The 16,399-nt window shown below is 40.3% G+C and overlaps 1 protein-coding gene across 1 annotated transcript in view; it reads right to left on the minus strand.

The window, feature by feature from the left end:
* Window positions 1-16,399, minus strand: part of LOC310936689 (CUB and sushi domain-containing protein 1) — a gene marked incomplete at its 3' end in the record, with an annotated part of 354,020 nt that overhangs the window by 112,749 nt on the left and 224,872 nt on the right. The window contains exons 18-23 of the mRNA XM_083900806.1: window positions 15,468-15,655; window positions 15,123-15,311; window positions 7,514-7,630; window positions 7,157-7,372; window positions 5,021-5,209; window positions 2,943-3,112 (exon numbers count right to left, since the gene is read on the minus strand). Of these exons, the coding sequence (XP_083756932.1) occupies window positions 2,943-3,112; window positions 5,021-5,209; window positions 7,157-7,372; window positions 7,514-7,630; window positions 15,123-15,311; window positions 15,468-15,655 (1,069 nt within the window). The remainder of the gene's footprint in view (window positions 1-2,942; window positions 3,113-5,020; window positions 5,210-7,156; window positions 7,373-7,513; window positions 7,631-15,122; window positions 15,312-15,467; window positions 15,656-16,399) is intronic.

Here is a 16,399-nt window from a genome sequence, read left to right on the forward strand (position 1 = left end):
TAATGCAGCTAACAGAGCTAATTGGTTAACCGAGACTACTTTAGAGACTCATTTTACCAATTGGGAGTCAGGTAAACATGACGTCACACGCGTCTTTTTCCAGTAAGTCGTCATGGAAACGTCAAAGCTGTTAATGGTGGTAACGCTGTTAACGTGAACAGCACTAATAATATTTCCCACTTTTTTTGACCTCATCTCGAAAGTAATTACGTTGTATGTTATGGGCTGTAATCTAATGTATTCTAAGAAATGTTGTGCCAAATGTTGGTGTGAATTTCCTTTTCTCAGGGAGGAGGGGCTTCATTATCTGATACCTGTTCCACTGAGAGTCTTTTTAAAAAAAAAGTCAGGGAGAAACCTGCTAACACAACACAACCAGAGGGAAAGCTCAGCCAATACTCTCGACCTAATACTGATAATACACTCAAACCACTTACTGGCTTAACCATGCCCTCAGGCTTAGTACGGCTAAAAGACATTGTGAATAAAAACAGTTTGAGATGATGTCAGTACGACAGCATCATCGTGAATTGTAAAACAGCTCACACAGCTGCTCCTAACTGACACCGAAGCAGCGGCATGTACCAAAGGCAGGGTCTGGGAGGAATAATTAGCCATGGGAACAACTTTGTAGTCCAGACATAAATACTGTACATCCATCCAAGTTCACTCCGTATAAATGCTCCCCACTTTTTCATTACATAGACAATCAGTTAAATCCACGAGGGCGCCGGCAGACTGAAAATAGGCACGGACTGCAGATCGAATTTGTAATTATGTCTTAAATTAGGGTCAGGAAGTTTTTGTGCGTTGATGTTCAAACATTTTACAAAGGTTGAAGTCGTGTAAAAAAAAAAAAAAAAAAAAAACATATCAGCAATTTGTTCATGTGTAGAGAAGATTTGTAATTAAAAGAATAACATCTGTTCACCAATTATATGTGAGTGAGGAGGTTACATAAAGACACAGGGAAATAAAACAAGATGCAGGTGTGAAAACAGGGTCAAAAATACAGAGAGTGACACTAAACTACTGAGATTTTACTACTTTGTATGTGTTCGTAGACGTGTGTTGTTGTACCTCACATGTAACCTCAACACTGACATTATACTTATACTATTTTTTTTTTTATCATAGTTTCTAGATCTACATATCATTTCCAATTATGCACCATCTCCGTGTTCACATAGGTTGATGTAAAACTGAATATCAATTTACAAGATCAAAACCTTTTTTTGACCCTGAGTCAACTTCATAATTACGCTCTTCGCGTCTTACCTATGATAGGATAAAATTCAAGAGTAAACCCTCAAGTGAAAGGAACGCACTGTTGAGTCCTCAAAAGAATTAGAAGAGGCAGAATTGATCCTTTGTGCTGCTGTTGCTCATGTATTCATTCAGCCATAGATGGCCACTGCAGCAGGAGCACTAATAGAGAACATGGGTAATAAAACCCTTGCAGGAATGTTATTTCTTCTTACAGCAATGTTAAACACATTTACCAGTGAGGTACCAAACCTTGATAAAACAATTTAACTAAACGCTAAAACAAGAATTGTACTCCAGTCCTTGTTCTTAGAGACCTCATATGGACGACACACTCCACTGACAGTTTAATTGAAAAATGGCTCCATTGCATTGTGTTGAGAAAACGCGGAGAAATATAGAGAGGGATAATTCAGATTTAAGGCAGTTATTTGTTTTTGTGTTAAAGTGTGCTATACGTTTTCTTTTGCACAGGTTTTCTTGCTGAGGGCTGATGTTGGTAATTGTCATTTGCCAAGTGACCTGGTGAGGCAGCTGCATTTATTACCAGATAAATCTCGCCAGGCTATAAAGTATTTTCTTGTGGTTGAATTGGAGCATTTCAGCAAAGACATTTTATAACTACCAGCATCCATTGGTGTGGTGCTGGTGTGACAGGTGTATTGGAGGGGTAACAAAAAGTCTTAGTCACTTGGTCCGGAAAGTGCAGTCAACGCAGAAGTGCATCAAACCTATATTCTCTTTGTATGCAATGGTGTGTGTATGTGGGGATTAGTTACAGTTAGCGTCCTATAGGTAACATGACTACATGAGTATGTGGACATACTTTCAAACGGGCCAAAACGAAAACACAGGTAAATAAAATAGCAAAGCCCAGGCTTCAAAATGGGAATTCACAGACCAATGAGTGACGATGTTGTGTGCACATCTTACATATGTCCCATTGAAGCTCCTGTATATTATCAGTTTAATAGGAATTTAACAATATTTACTCTTTGACAGAATCACCTGAGGGGAGGAGCTGTTCACATGCATTGCCCAAAAACTGTGCAATTCTGTCTCAACCAACACCTGGGATGGTGCTAAAATGACTGAAGTTGCTGCAGCTAACTAATTTAACTAAGCATGAAATAAAAAACAAAGCACAGCAAATTACCTCACAGTCCCATGCTGTTTTAAGTGCGTATGAACATAACCGATTCACCGATCCTTCCACAAACTGCTTCAGGAGCCCTCTCCAGTTGATGGGAGGGTGAAAACTAATTTTGGAGCGGACAAAGACTTGGCTTCCTTGGCCTGGATATCAAGAGACAACTAAAAGTGGTCATTGTAATTTCCAAAAAGTAGATTTTTTTATGGCACATCACAACCGTTGAGCTTCACAATGGCATCTCTCTCATTGGTGCATGGGTCTCCAATGAAAATATTTGTGCTTGCAAAGCGTATGTGAACATTATTATCACAATTAATAATAATAGTGATGATAATAATAATATTACCTGCTAATAGCACCTGCACATGGTTACTAACAGTTGAAAAAAAAAATTAAAAAATAATGTTTTCTTTTTATTCATGACATAATCCCATAAATGTGTGCCTGAATGTTTTGTACTACCTAAATGGGAAACGCTGAATGTGCGCTCTCGCTCTGTGTGTGTGTGTGTGTGTGTACTTGCTTTGAGATAGTCTCCATCTTGCAACAAGAAGCTCTCAGCTTTCAGCCTGATTCCTTTGCCCGTCTCAGTGGTGATGCGGTAAATGCACTCATGGTTATTATCGTAGTCGGAAGGAAAGTTTGGAGAAAGTTGAATGCCTTCTGGTCCGAGTGAGGAGGCTCCACATTCAGCTACAGCAGGACAATAAAGGGGACAGAGACACAGTGGATCAAAATGGCAGCAATTCTGCCAAATTATTGTTCAGAATAAGACTCCCATTTCTGAAAATGAGAGATTAGAGAAAAGTGCGTGTTATTTATGACAATAAATTCAGATCAGCAGACATGATAACGATGGAGAAAATAATCTTAAAAAGCTGAAATAAACTCGACTCTCTAATGTGACGGACAGTACCACACATTCAAAAGAAAGGCAATTAAACAAAATGGAGCAAAACGGAAAACATTGCATTGAAGAAGGTCCGGATTATTTTGTTTGGGAAAGTATTACCTATAAATTATACAGAACTATCTTGCAGGTGCAGTGCTTATCAAAGTTTAGGAATTTAAATAAGTGGTACTTTATGCAAATAGAGCTCTGTCATATGCAAATGAGGAGCAGAGAAAGGAAGCGAGACAAGCAGGCTTTTAACTCCCACTGAGGAGGACCATCACTGCTTGGAAATTATAAAGAGAAATGGAAGTAATGAGACAGACCAGAGAGAAGGTAATGTAAAACAATATGGAATTCACTGAGAAATAAAAGATGTAGTTTTTGTCAAATCGGGAGCAAATCTGAAATTCAAAACACCTTCGTAAATGACGTGTCCTTTTTTAAAACCAGATCAGGGGAGAAGGTCCACAGTTTTTTTAAGATATTCTTTTCCAAAGTGAATATTATAAAAGTGTGTAGATAGAAGGACCACAAAGAGGCGATGAAGGGAATAAAAAAAAGAAAAAAGAAAACTTGATGAATCAAGACAATGTGAAATGTTGAAAATGTGCAAAGAGAAATTCGAGAAAGGAAAAGGGGGAGCAACAAAGACTCGGCATTAACTCTTCTGATGCTGTAATTATCTTCCCAAAGACTGTCCAAATATATAGAGGAGGGGGAGGAATGAAAAGAGCAACAGCAAAGTAAAGAGAGGGACATTTAGAAAGATGGAGAGGGAAAGAGATGAACCCAGTGGACGTTGCCAGCTGCCGTAGTTTGGTTGCCTCTGTCAGGCCTGATCTCATGACAGATAATGCTATTGAAGCAGTTTCAGTCTGCTCTTGTGGGGGCTTGGAAATCACAAGCAGCCACCAGTCACACTCTCGTAAATTAGCAGCAGCATCCAGGAAAAATACAGATACTTATCAAATACCAGCAAATTATGACCTGTTAAAAGCCAAATCCTGGCAAATAAAACTAACACTCAACCAGTCAAATAATAGTAAATTACCATTGTGTCCAATAAAATATGGGTGAATTACAACCGCAGAAATGCTGATACCTTACCTCTAGGTTCATTCATGGAGTGAAGTTAATTTGAAAGTTTTATATGACAAGCTCCCAGATACTGTCATAGAACATAAACTATTAAAGTGTTAAAAAAAATAAGCAAAACAATAAATAAAGAATATATGATGATATGTTTACTGCTTTTGACACGGCAACAATGCTTTACATTATGCTCTGCACAATAAGCAGCACCGTAAAAAGGAATGGATATGCATGAATGTTGTTCTGCAAAACAAAGACTTAACAAATTAAGCTGTCGTATTTCAGTCGACGAGGTTACTCTGTTGCATGCATCAGTCACATTTTCATTTTCATACCTTTTGTTTTCATCTGCTTTTAAGCATGCACACTCAATTCCTAGCTAGAAAGTCAGCTGTTCTTATCTGTCCCAATAGCACTGCAGGGTGCCTGACTTCTTAGCCGATTGTCTTCTTGCCGCCTTTTTTTTAAATATGTTGTCAGATGAGACTCGTCTGATCCATCATTCATCACAATATGCCCTCATGGGGATTTTTTTAGTTACTGCAATCGATGAATTTGTCATTCCCTACTCTAAAATATAACAATAACTTCTGTAATTTTACATTTTGTCTTACCTATACATCGAGGTAGTGTGTTACTCCAGACTCGTCGGCCTCCTCCCAGACACGTGATCTTACTGTCTCCCTCGAGTCGGTAGCCATGGAAACAAGAGAACGCCAGCGAGTCACCAACTCGAAACCTGAATCCCATCCTCCTGCTGAATGCCGGTACACCGGGATCCTCGCACGGCTCCAAGTCGTACTCTTCATGTTGAAGAGAGTTACATGACATTGTTGAGGACTTCGTGGGAACAACACAGAATTGGTGCAAATTGTAAAGGAATGTGTGAATATCACAGTTTTCACCATAGGAAGAAATAAGGTTAGTGTTAATATAGCGGGATATGGAACCTTGGACACGTGACCAAACCATCTCAGCTTCGCTTGTCTTACCTTATTTCCAACCTGAGCTGTCCCCAAATATGCACATTACTAATCCTGACTGTCCTGGTCACTGCCATCAAAAACGCTCAGCCTCTTCAGCTCTGCCACATCCAGCTCAACCTCCTGTCTTTTAGACAGTGCCACTGTCTCCAAGACACACATCATCATAGCAGGCCTCATTACCGTCTTGTGGACATTCCCCTTCACTTTTACTGCTATCCTTCTGCCACATGTCAACCCTGACACTCTTCTCCAACCACTCCACCCTGCGTGCACTGTCCATTGACCCCAGGTATTTAAGCTTGTCCACTTTCACAACCTCTGCTCCTCGCATCATCACCACACCACCTGTCTCACTGTCATTCACACAAATATTCTGTCTTGCTCCTACAAACCTTCACTCCTCTTCTCTTCAGTACAGACCTCCACCTTTCCAGGCTCTCCTCACCTGTGCCCTACACTCACTACAGATTACAGTATCATCTGCAAACAACATAGTTCCAGGGTGACTCGTGACAGAGACTCCGTCCCAATACCTCCCCCTTAATATTTGCCCTTGGTTTTGAATTCCCCTCTTTGAGGGAAATGGTATTAGGACATCACTACATGCAAATTAGCGCAGTGAACGTAACGAACGTGCTAACCTACGCCACATGTTGAAAATTCTACCGGTGGAGCGTACTACTATTTTCATTCAGGAAAAATGCCGGTGGATCAGCTGTTTGTTTTTCTCCGTCTCCGCTAGTTAACTAGCTAGTTAACTAGCTGCTTTCATGAATCGTCACTTATTTTCTGACATTAGTGTTCAAAGCTCAACGGTCCTTTGGATGTATATCAAACATATTCCAACACAGTTCGACATTGTAACGTGCTTATTTGCAAATTATATATTACAACAAAAATGTTCCTCGGTAGATGTGGCCGCCAGCTTTGTTGAAAAATATCAGCCAGCTCGCTGCATTCGCAAAGCATCATGGGTAATATCATCTTCCACTTCTTTTTAAGCCCGCATCAGAGCTCACTACATTTTGAGGGTTGATTATAAGGTCAAAATCACAATTTTCCTTGCTCCACCCTACATGTGAACATGCGATGGGCTGGCAAAATGTAGGCTTAGGGGAAAAATGTAGGGTTAGGGTAGGTATTGGGACAGGGCCTAAGTTGCAAACAAGAGGGAGCACAGGGCTGATCCCTGACGCAATCCCACCTCCACTGTGAACCCATCCATCACTCCAGCTGCACAACCTCACCACTGTCCTCATACATGTCCTGCACCACCCTCACATGTTTCTCTGCCACTACCACAGCTCCTCTCTTGGCACCCTATCGTAATCTTCCTCTGGATCCACAAAAAAACACCAGTGCACCTCCATCAGCCCTCCATTCTGTCTCACTTTGCTCATCCATCAGCTCCACAATATATTCTCGACACACACCGTTCACTTGTTAGGACAATTCAGTCTTAATAACTCTAACCTGCCACACATCAATTCCAGCTCTGTCTATCACCCAGTATTCCCACTTTTTCTTTGCCGTCCTCTTCTTTTGGGTTCTTCCTTGTTCCCTCACCAAGTTATCTTATCCTCTTTCATCGGTCCAGAGGATACAACACTTTGTAATCTACCATGTTAGCTCATATTAGTAAGTAACAACCGGAACCCTTTCAATTCTTTAGCTGCTCAGTCCATTAACTAGAACAGAGAAATAGGCCTATGTCTGGCTAAAAACACTAATTCGGTCACGATTAATGATATTAAGTGTTCTTACCTGAAAACGTGATATTAAAGCCTTCATAACTCATGGAGAAATCGGATATAAATCGTAGCTGAGCACTGAAGTTCCCAAAGAGTCCTGCTTTGACACTAGGGGGCAGCACAGAGCCAGTGAGTCGAGAGACTGGGACCAGGAAATTTGCATCCTCGGTGATGGACAGGTAGTCGTGGTTCTCCTCCAAATGGAAAGTGTGGAAAACCAGATGGACTCCTGGAAACGTATATAGAGGGATAGAAATGAGAAATACAGGCTCTTTCCATTGTGTGTGTGTGTGTGTGTGTGTGTGTGTGTGTGTGTGTGTGTGTGTGTGTGTGTGTGTGTGTGTGTGTGTGTGTGTTTGTGTGTCCTTACCTTTCCCATGAGGCACCTCAATCGTCCAGGTGCAATTAAGAGAGTTAGGGTAGAAGTCAGGAAAGCCAGGAGACAGAATAGTCCCCGTTTTACCATAAACATAGCCTCCACAAAGAGCTAAAAACAAGTGACAGTGGCAGAGAAGGAAGAAGAAGAAGAAAAAAGAGAAACATTTAATGTGAGCCCCCTATAGGCCTGTTTCACAGCAGACAAAGGCACAGGTGTTCCTCATAACATTAACGATGGCTCTGTTCTACAGCGGAGTCCCACTAATTTAATTGTTTACACCTGTGCTTCTGCTTTTGTGACATGACAAAGTGTCTGTGGGGAAAAATAAGCATATGCATCACACATATAATGCAATCACCACTCTCCGAGGATTCATTGACACAATTTTGCGATTTTAAATTTAAATGCCATTAAAGTGGCACCACATAAAAAAAAACATATAGTATGCAGCATATACATATGAAATCAGTTGGTGTATGTCACTAAAAGTACATATATTTTATCTTAAAATATCATATCTGTTATCAAATTCATAGCATATTTTCAGTCATGTCAGAAGATTAGAATTTTAATTACGTATTTCTTTGTTTTACATTCGTAAATCCTGAACTAAAAACCACACACCGATTTGTCTGAACTTAATGAACAGGATGTTTCGTGCGATAATACAATTTGAAGCCTCGTGGCATCCCCTTAGGCGTTGTTATTTGCCCTGGTTGATTGTTGGAAATGGATGAGCGTTTAAAATAGGAATCCTAAAAATAGAGGGGAAACATAAGAAGCCACAGCGGGTAACGCTGGTTTCATTCTTAACTGATTTTCATGTTTTTTTAGTCGTCTAAAACCCAAGAACTCAAAAAACCTTCCGTGTAATGTACAGCTGGCAATGTGTTAAAATATCAAATATTAAAATGTTGTGTTCATTGTTCAAAGCAAGTTGTGTCTGTGTGTGTAGTAGGTGTCCATTCACCAATACGCGAGCACATATTTACATTTAGCATTAGCACGCTACTATTTTGGGGACCGTAACATAGGACCCTTTCTCTAACCCTAATCCTAACCCTACCCTTTTTCAAAAAAAGGGTCCTATGTCCCCCTGTCACATACAAAGTGGACCTTTTTTGGGAAAAACGGGGAACATAGGACCCTGGGAACATAGGTACGACCCCCTATTTTGTGACTAACATGGCAAACCTGTTTCTAAAGGTCAGCTAGCTAGGATCGCTTAGCATTAGCGTAGCTAGCTGCTGTGTGACTGTCAGCCACACTGGAATCTCTTTACAAGGCATATTTGATTTGCGTTGTGCCTAATACGTTGGCACAGTGTCTGTATTACGTTAGCCTTTACGTTCCTTATCATGCATTACCGTAACTGAACAATCTACGTCAGCTCCCACTATAGGAATACATACTTCCTACGGGTCCCACTACACTAGTTTCTGCATGAGAAAGAAAAGGTGAAGGTCGTCGGTGCAGAAACATACTGTCGAGAAAAACACAAAAAGGTAGTTTTCTATTTCCCCGAAAGCTATAACACTTATTTGTCTGTGGGTCACCTGGCGCCGATCACAGCTTATAGTGAGAGAGATGCAGGCCACTGTGGACAGGTGTTCACCAGGCTATCACCACGGCTGAACTGTAAAGCCAAACAACCTCAAATCCACACAAATACAGACAATCCCCCCGCTGTGTTCTGACTGTGGGAGAAAACACCTCAAGAAAGATGTGCAAACTCCACAGAGAAAGACCCAAACCTGGCTGACAAGCCATATACGCCACGGTCAAGGTGATCCAATTAAGAGTGGTTTGTTGAACAAGAGGATTTCAGGAAATGACCCGAGAGAGAATGTGATGTTCACTACAGAATATAAATTAATTAATTCAAATGTGCTTGGATGTCATTTAAAAAAAAAAAAAGTCTTCACATTCTTCACATTACAAAAGTAATGCATTTTTCAACGTTAACCCTTTAACACCGAGCACATCGAATTACCGTAATTACACAACGGTTTGTGCTATAGGGAATAATCCAGCGGTTTTCTGAAAGCATGTAATAACGTGGTTATTACGGTTGATTTCACTCATGCCGTTTCAGAGAATCAGCGCCTTTGTCGCCAGAGATGAGAGACTGGGAAGAACACCTGTTTTTGCACATTGACACAAAGTCTCAAAAAAATATTACTGTAAATATGTTTCATACTGTTCCAATTTAACATGAAGTAAATTGTAAATAACAGCCAGATATTGGAAATTATTCGGGGAAAATGGGCAAAAGCATTTAGTTTCGGTTAAAATAATAATAGTTAAAAAGTCCAGGCGGACATTTTGAAGGTTAGTTGTTAAAGGGTTAAGTTAAAACTTTAAAAAGGCAGTGGGGTCTGTAGCCTTTACAATACCGTAATAAACACAATTAGTATTTTAATTTTGATGGCGTGGGATGATGGGCTGGCAGACCTGTCTGCTAACATCTGCCCATGCTCTCACAGCACAATTCAATTCCACAGCTGTGCTGTACACAAAGACTTCCACTGTTTTTGAGGGTGAACATTTAGCCAAAGCATTGATATAAGAGAGTTTTGTTTTATTATGAATCCACTCTAACTGCTGAGGGGGGTTAAAAAATACTTTACTGTATATCGGTTCATTTGAATCCCTTTAAGATTGTTAAATAACCCCGTTGTGATTCATTAGGTGAAACATATGTTAAATTACGACTTGTTTTATTTTACTTCATGGAGACAGATGCTGAAGCTGTGAGTAAAGCTGTCATGCCATCCTCCTCACTCTCTCTCGTAGCTTGCTGCAGAACACAAGAGACATATTTCATCGGAGTTTGAGGTGAGTTAAATAGCTGTTAAGAGAGTCGCACACTTCCTGTCTCCCTCTTTGTGCCAATTCCTCGTGCTCTCATCAGGTAAAAACTGAACTGAGTGAGTGATCCTAGTTATAGGGAGACACCTGCTGATGTCTGTGGGAGCAGGAGACGCTCACTGTTTTTACATATATATGCTTGTGGAGAAAGAAACAGACTGGTTAAGTGTGTGTGTGAAGGTGGGAGCCTTGTAGAAACTTGAGAAAAAAATACAGAAATAGAGACTATTCATGACAACAAAAAACACAGTGAGGCAAAAATCAAAGCAGCTGTGCGTTCCTCGTTGAGAGTATTGAGCCTGTGAGCTGAAAGCAAAAAGAGATAAAGAAATGTTTTTCAGGGAGTGAGAAGGTACATTCAATTCTCCTACTTCCATTGCCTCCCGTGTTTTGATTGTTAGTTATCTCACTCTTGTATGTCTGCAGAATTTTTTATTTATTTTTTTCCATTTGAATGACTTCTTAGAAGTTGTTGTCCAGACTGAAGTTTTAAAATGTCACGGTGACCGTTCAACATTCTCCCCCGATACACAAAAGAGTAGCCGGAGTTGTGTTTCAGTATTTCTTTAGCAACTCAGCAGCTGCGAGAACCTGAAGGAACAGGTCATCTGAGGTTTATTTTCTTTCTGGAAGGTGCAGCATTGTTGAAATGCTGCATTTTTTCGAGGCAGTGTAGTGCCTAACGCTTAAATATAAACTTCTTTGCATTGAAACCATTGTCAAATGAGTTCACACATTGCAGAGTAACCCTTTCAGGTCCAAACTACTCTATACTGTAGCCTGTGTTTATATCTCCACCCTCTTATAACCATCATAATAATCAGACTGCGTGGATTTATTTTTATTTTGTGGCTGTAGAATTGTCAAAAAAAATGTTCGATGAGTGAGTGTTTCTGCCCATTTTCTCCAAGATGAGTTTAACTTTCCATATCTGGCAGTCATTCAACCCTTTAGGAATTATGGTACTGAGAAGCTGACGCCACAAAGGTGTGACGCAATGGTGAATCTTGTCTGTGATTGGACGATCATTCCGCTGAAGTCCTGAGAGCTACCGTAATGACGAGTATCTGGTATATACAGTATGAGTAACTGGGATCCACCCATCTTCTACCGCTTTATCTCAGCTGATATCAAGCGAAAGGCATGGTCACACCCTGGACGGTCCATAGTCCAGGGTGTGACCCAGTCCATAGTTTTGGAATTTTCGAGATATCACAAACGGGCTAGGAGTTACGGTAATGAGAGGTATGCACGCCAAATTGGTAACAGAAGGGTTAATGTCTACAATCTAAGAAATAAGGGTTCCAAAAGGGTCCTTCTACAAGGGCTGCTGTTCTACCTGGAACCATTTGCTTATGAAAAACCCTTTCCAGAAGAAGGTTTTTCAAGGGTTCTTGGTAACACAAATGGTTCCAGTAAGAACCATTTTGTTCCAGAGAACCCTTTTAAAACCACTTTCCAGAATAAAGGGTTTTTAAAGAGTTCTTGGTGGGTTGAATGAGGTGGAACCTTTATAAAAAAAAGGTTCTATCTGGAGCCAAAAAGGGTTCTCCTATGAGGACAAGCCAAAGAAACTTATATGGTTCCACTTTTATTTCTAGACAGAGTGTAGACAGACAGAGATAAGAACGATGACTGCAAACACAAAGGAGCGTCACAGTTAATTCTACTGCTACTGCTGTAAGAATGTCTCTGGGAGTTTTGAAAGATTCTTAGATTATAGTTGTGTTAGTTTCTGTTTTGGTTATTCACAAAAAAAATGTTAAATCGATGCTGTACCTTTATCAGGTAGCAGCACAAAATGGTCAGGAAAAACTGCGACAAGTGACAACTGATAAATAATCTTAGTCAAGACGTACAAATCAGTTTAAGTGTCTTGAAATGTGACAGCTGTCTGGTGAGATGGCGTGCTCCGCTAAAAAATGGAAAATGTCACAGTGGCCATTTTAAAACTGCTAATGTTTTATGGCTGGCAGAGATAGCCTCGCGATGAACTCCCTCTAAACCCGAGACGTTCCGTCTTCAAAATTGGATTCTTTTCAATCTGCCGATCAAATAAGATGTTTAGTATTCATCTACTATGACAGCGTGAGCGGAGAACGAGAGGTTCCCGAGAGCTGCGAGTGAGCATCTGTTTCTATAGAACCTGTTGACCTGCATAATTTCACTCAGCAGCGAGAGTCCAATTTTGTCCATTGTAGTCCGTGTATAGTCTGGAGCGGGAATTGATTGTGCAATTAACACTATGGATGCCAGTTACACCGACTGAAACGGACAAAAAAAAAAAAAGAGGAGGAAAAAGTCGTTTCTCTAATTAGTCTCCTAATAGATGAAAGAAGTTACTAATGTTGCCGTAACAGCTGCACAAACGAATATCTGGGCCAATGAGACCATGTTGTTCGGCGTTATTCTAATACAGGTTATTGGGTTTTAACAATGAATTAAGCTTACAAATCTAACATCTGCTGGGAATTTGTGTGATTACTGCATCTGGGAAGTTTTTTGACACACATGCATGTAGAAAAGGTAACACTTTAGATTAGGGAACACATATTCAACATTAACTAGGTACTTAACTTACATATTAAGTAGCATACTAGTCCTTTATTAGTCATCACGTTTTAGCACCTTATCCTACATAACCTTTTATGCCATGAACTAAGAATTTTCCTACATAAGGTGTTAACGCGTGCTTAATATTTACTAATAAAGGGCTAGTATGCTACTTCTATGCATGTTAGTAAGCACCTAGTTAATGGTGAATATGTGCTCCCAAATCTAAAGTGTTACCATATATATATAATGTTAATAATAATATGATGTAGACTTCAATTGAGGATGTGGTGTTAGTGTGTCATTGCGGTACGGTGGTTAGCACCGTGGCCTCGCAGTGAGAAGGTTTGAATCCTCCCTTCATCTTATACTCGTATCTGCTTGGTTTTAGCCCCACAGTCCTAAAAAAATGCAGATTGGAGTTAGGTTAACTGAAGAGTGGGATTATTTAAAGGTTTTCAAGAATTTGGTTGTATGAATTTTCCATTTTCTGGGATGGAACAGTTGTTATGAAAAACTATTCCCTCATAACAATAGGGTGCAGTGTTTGCACGTGAGTGGAGCTTGGGGTAGAAAATGTAATTCAAACCACGGTGGCGTGTTGATGTGGTGGTTCAGAATCGTGCCTCACAGCAGGGAGGTTTGAAACACAGTTTGACCAGGGCTTTTCTTCTTGGAGTTTGCATGTTCTCTATGTGTGTGTGCGGAGGTTTTCTCTGGGTACGCCAGCTTACTCCGCACAGTTTAATCATAGTCCAATCAAGGCACATACTGATTGGGGTTAGGTTGACAAAGATGTTTGTCTGCATATGTTCGCCCGGTGATAGGCTGGGCATCCATGTCTCAGGTGTACCCTGCCATTCATTCAATAATAGCTGTGATTGGTGCCAGCTCCCCCCCACGTACACTTCATATTAAACTTGCAATCAGGCGCCTATTGGATGATACTAGCTGTCAATCAAACTCCCGTCCACTCACCTGTGCAGTACTTTATCATCAATTTCCCTCTAAATGGGAACATCATTTACAAAATTGTCGGTAACGCTTTCTTTTACAGTCCCCTAATTACCTGGTATTTAGCTGGTAAATTCATGGCAACACTAAAGTGTTGCTAGGTAATTACCAAGGGTAATAAGATAAGTAAATACAGTGAAACCGTTGCCAAAATACTGGGTAATGCACGGTAATGTACTCGGTAAGTAAAGTAAAACTGTACTGTAAAAGAAAGCCAAGCTTGTTTCCATGTAATTACACACATTTTTAGGGTTAGGTTTGTTAGATTACCCCTTGGGTAAATAGCTAGTAATTAGGGGACTGTAGGTACCTGCTTATTACCAGTTTATAACCCAATAATAACTTACATTTACCATAGTTTTGCCATAGTTTAGCTGTACATACCTTCTTATTAACAGCAGTAATAACACGCTATAATTAACTATATAGTTACCAGGTAAATGCCCAGTATTTTGGCAACAGTTTCACTGTATTTACTTTCTTATTACCATTGGTAATTACCTAGTAACACTTTGGTGTTACCATGAATTTACCAGGTAAATACCTGGTAATTAGGGGACTGTAAAAGAAAGCGTTACCAAATTGTCTTTAAGTCGCAAAACTATCAATTGACACCGTTAACTCCTCAGGAATGGTACGGTCACTTGATTTACTGACGCCGTAAATCAAGTGAAACGTGGATTCATTTTCCCAGCGACCGCCGTTCAGACTGAGCTCTTTATGTAACCAGAGGAGAGTCAGCTACATCTGTCCTACTTCCGAGGCTTCACTTTTCAAACCCGAAAGACTACAGGCTTTGCTCCTCTGTGTTCCTCAGCGGATACCTGGTACAGATAATGGATGGATGGATTAATAAGAGATCAAGATCACCTCATTGGCTCAGCATAGGATTTAGAATTTGACAAGAGAATTAAAAAAAGAAGCATTTTACTCAGGAGGAAAAGGGCTTTTGTTCTTTGGAAGACAGACACAAGGTGACACCATTGACCTGTTCCGTCAGTTTACACAGGCCATTTTTTCCCCCCCGTCTTAATTTTTTTGAAAGAGGCATTAATATGTCCCTGATATTCACTTTTCCTCAATTATCTAATTTAATTTTCGTATTTTCAGCAGTTCCTCACAAAAGCACACGTCTTAAAATGCAAGGACAAAATATTCTCACCATCACAACTGGGAAGAGCGTGACTCCACTGATGATTCTGCTCGCACACGATTGGCTCCTGATCACTCAGGGTGTATCCGAGGTCACACGCAAATGACACTTCGGAGCCAATGGCGAAGCCGCCGCCTAGGCGACGACCGTTGACTGGGATACCAGGATCGAGACAAGAGTCTGACTCCATTGTCACACCTAAGAATCAAATATTACATAGACAAATGGATGAGTATATATGAGAGGGTAATTCTCCCTTTCACGGTAGTTTGTATTCAGACATCACTAAAATGAACCAATAGGCAATTTTGTGTGTCTGCCAGAGATCTCTATCAGTCAGTCAATCAGCCTTACTTTCATATCTGATGCTGAAGCCTGCTGCCGAGCGGCTGTTGTCCGTGGTGAACAACAAGAACAGGAAGTTGGACGTGGAAATCAGGAAATGAGGTGCTTGGGTGCCGTGGTATTCGCCAATCAGTGGGGACGAGGCTGAGGGGCCGTCCCTGATCTCCAGTGTGTCATAGTTGACCTCAGTCTGAAACCTGGACAGAGACAGAGACACATAAATGGCACAATATCATTGCAGAGACATAGATATAACTGGCACGGCACACAGACTGTGTTCAGGCTAATGTGGCTTTCTTTCTTCTTTTTATATGATATGTGATGACGATGACGATGACACTGCATAAAGCAATTTACACCACGCACTAGAGCAACACTTTACATTGGCTCAGTTAATACGTTTTACTGCCATCGCACTTTTATGAACTGCTCTTTTATGAATAATAAATGAATGGTTGCATTGTATTATGCGTTGTGGCGTTTTAAAAACATTGTATGGTCACCGGGCCTTGGATTAGCAGCTCACTGCTAACGCTGGCACATTGTATCTTATAATCATTCCCTTTATAAGCATTAAATAGATAAATGTGTTTTTAATCAACAGCAAATTATACTTAGACAAAATATCACACTGTGCTGGAGGAAGATTCAGCAGCAATGTTTGTTTTGTTTAAGTCAGTCATCCTTTTCAGGCACCGACAGCATCACAGCTGTTCATGCTAGCAGCCAGCTTGTTGACTTATATGATGACAATTGCAAATACAGTTACAAATATTTATTGGGGCTGAAAGTATTAAAAAGTTTTTATTTTTATTCATTTGTATGATTACATTTGTGATAAAATGGTTAAATTAGCTTAGTTTAGTTTATTAGTTTAGTTGACAGCGACCATGTACAGAACCAGGTCTATACCAGATTAAGCTAAATAGCTAATTTGCAAA

This window comes from Microchirus variegatus, assembly GCF_963457635.1.
Source record: "Microchirus variegatus genome assembly, chromosome: 14".
NCBI classification, from domain to species: domain Eukaryota; kingdom Metazoa; phylum Chordata; class Actinopteri; order Pleuronectiformes; family Soleidae; genus Microchirus; species Microchirus variegatus.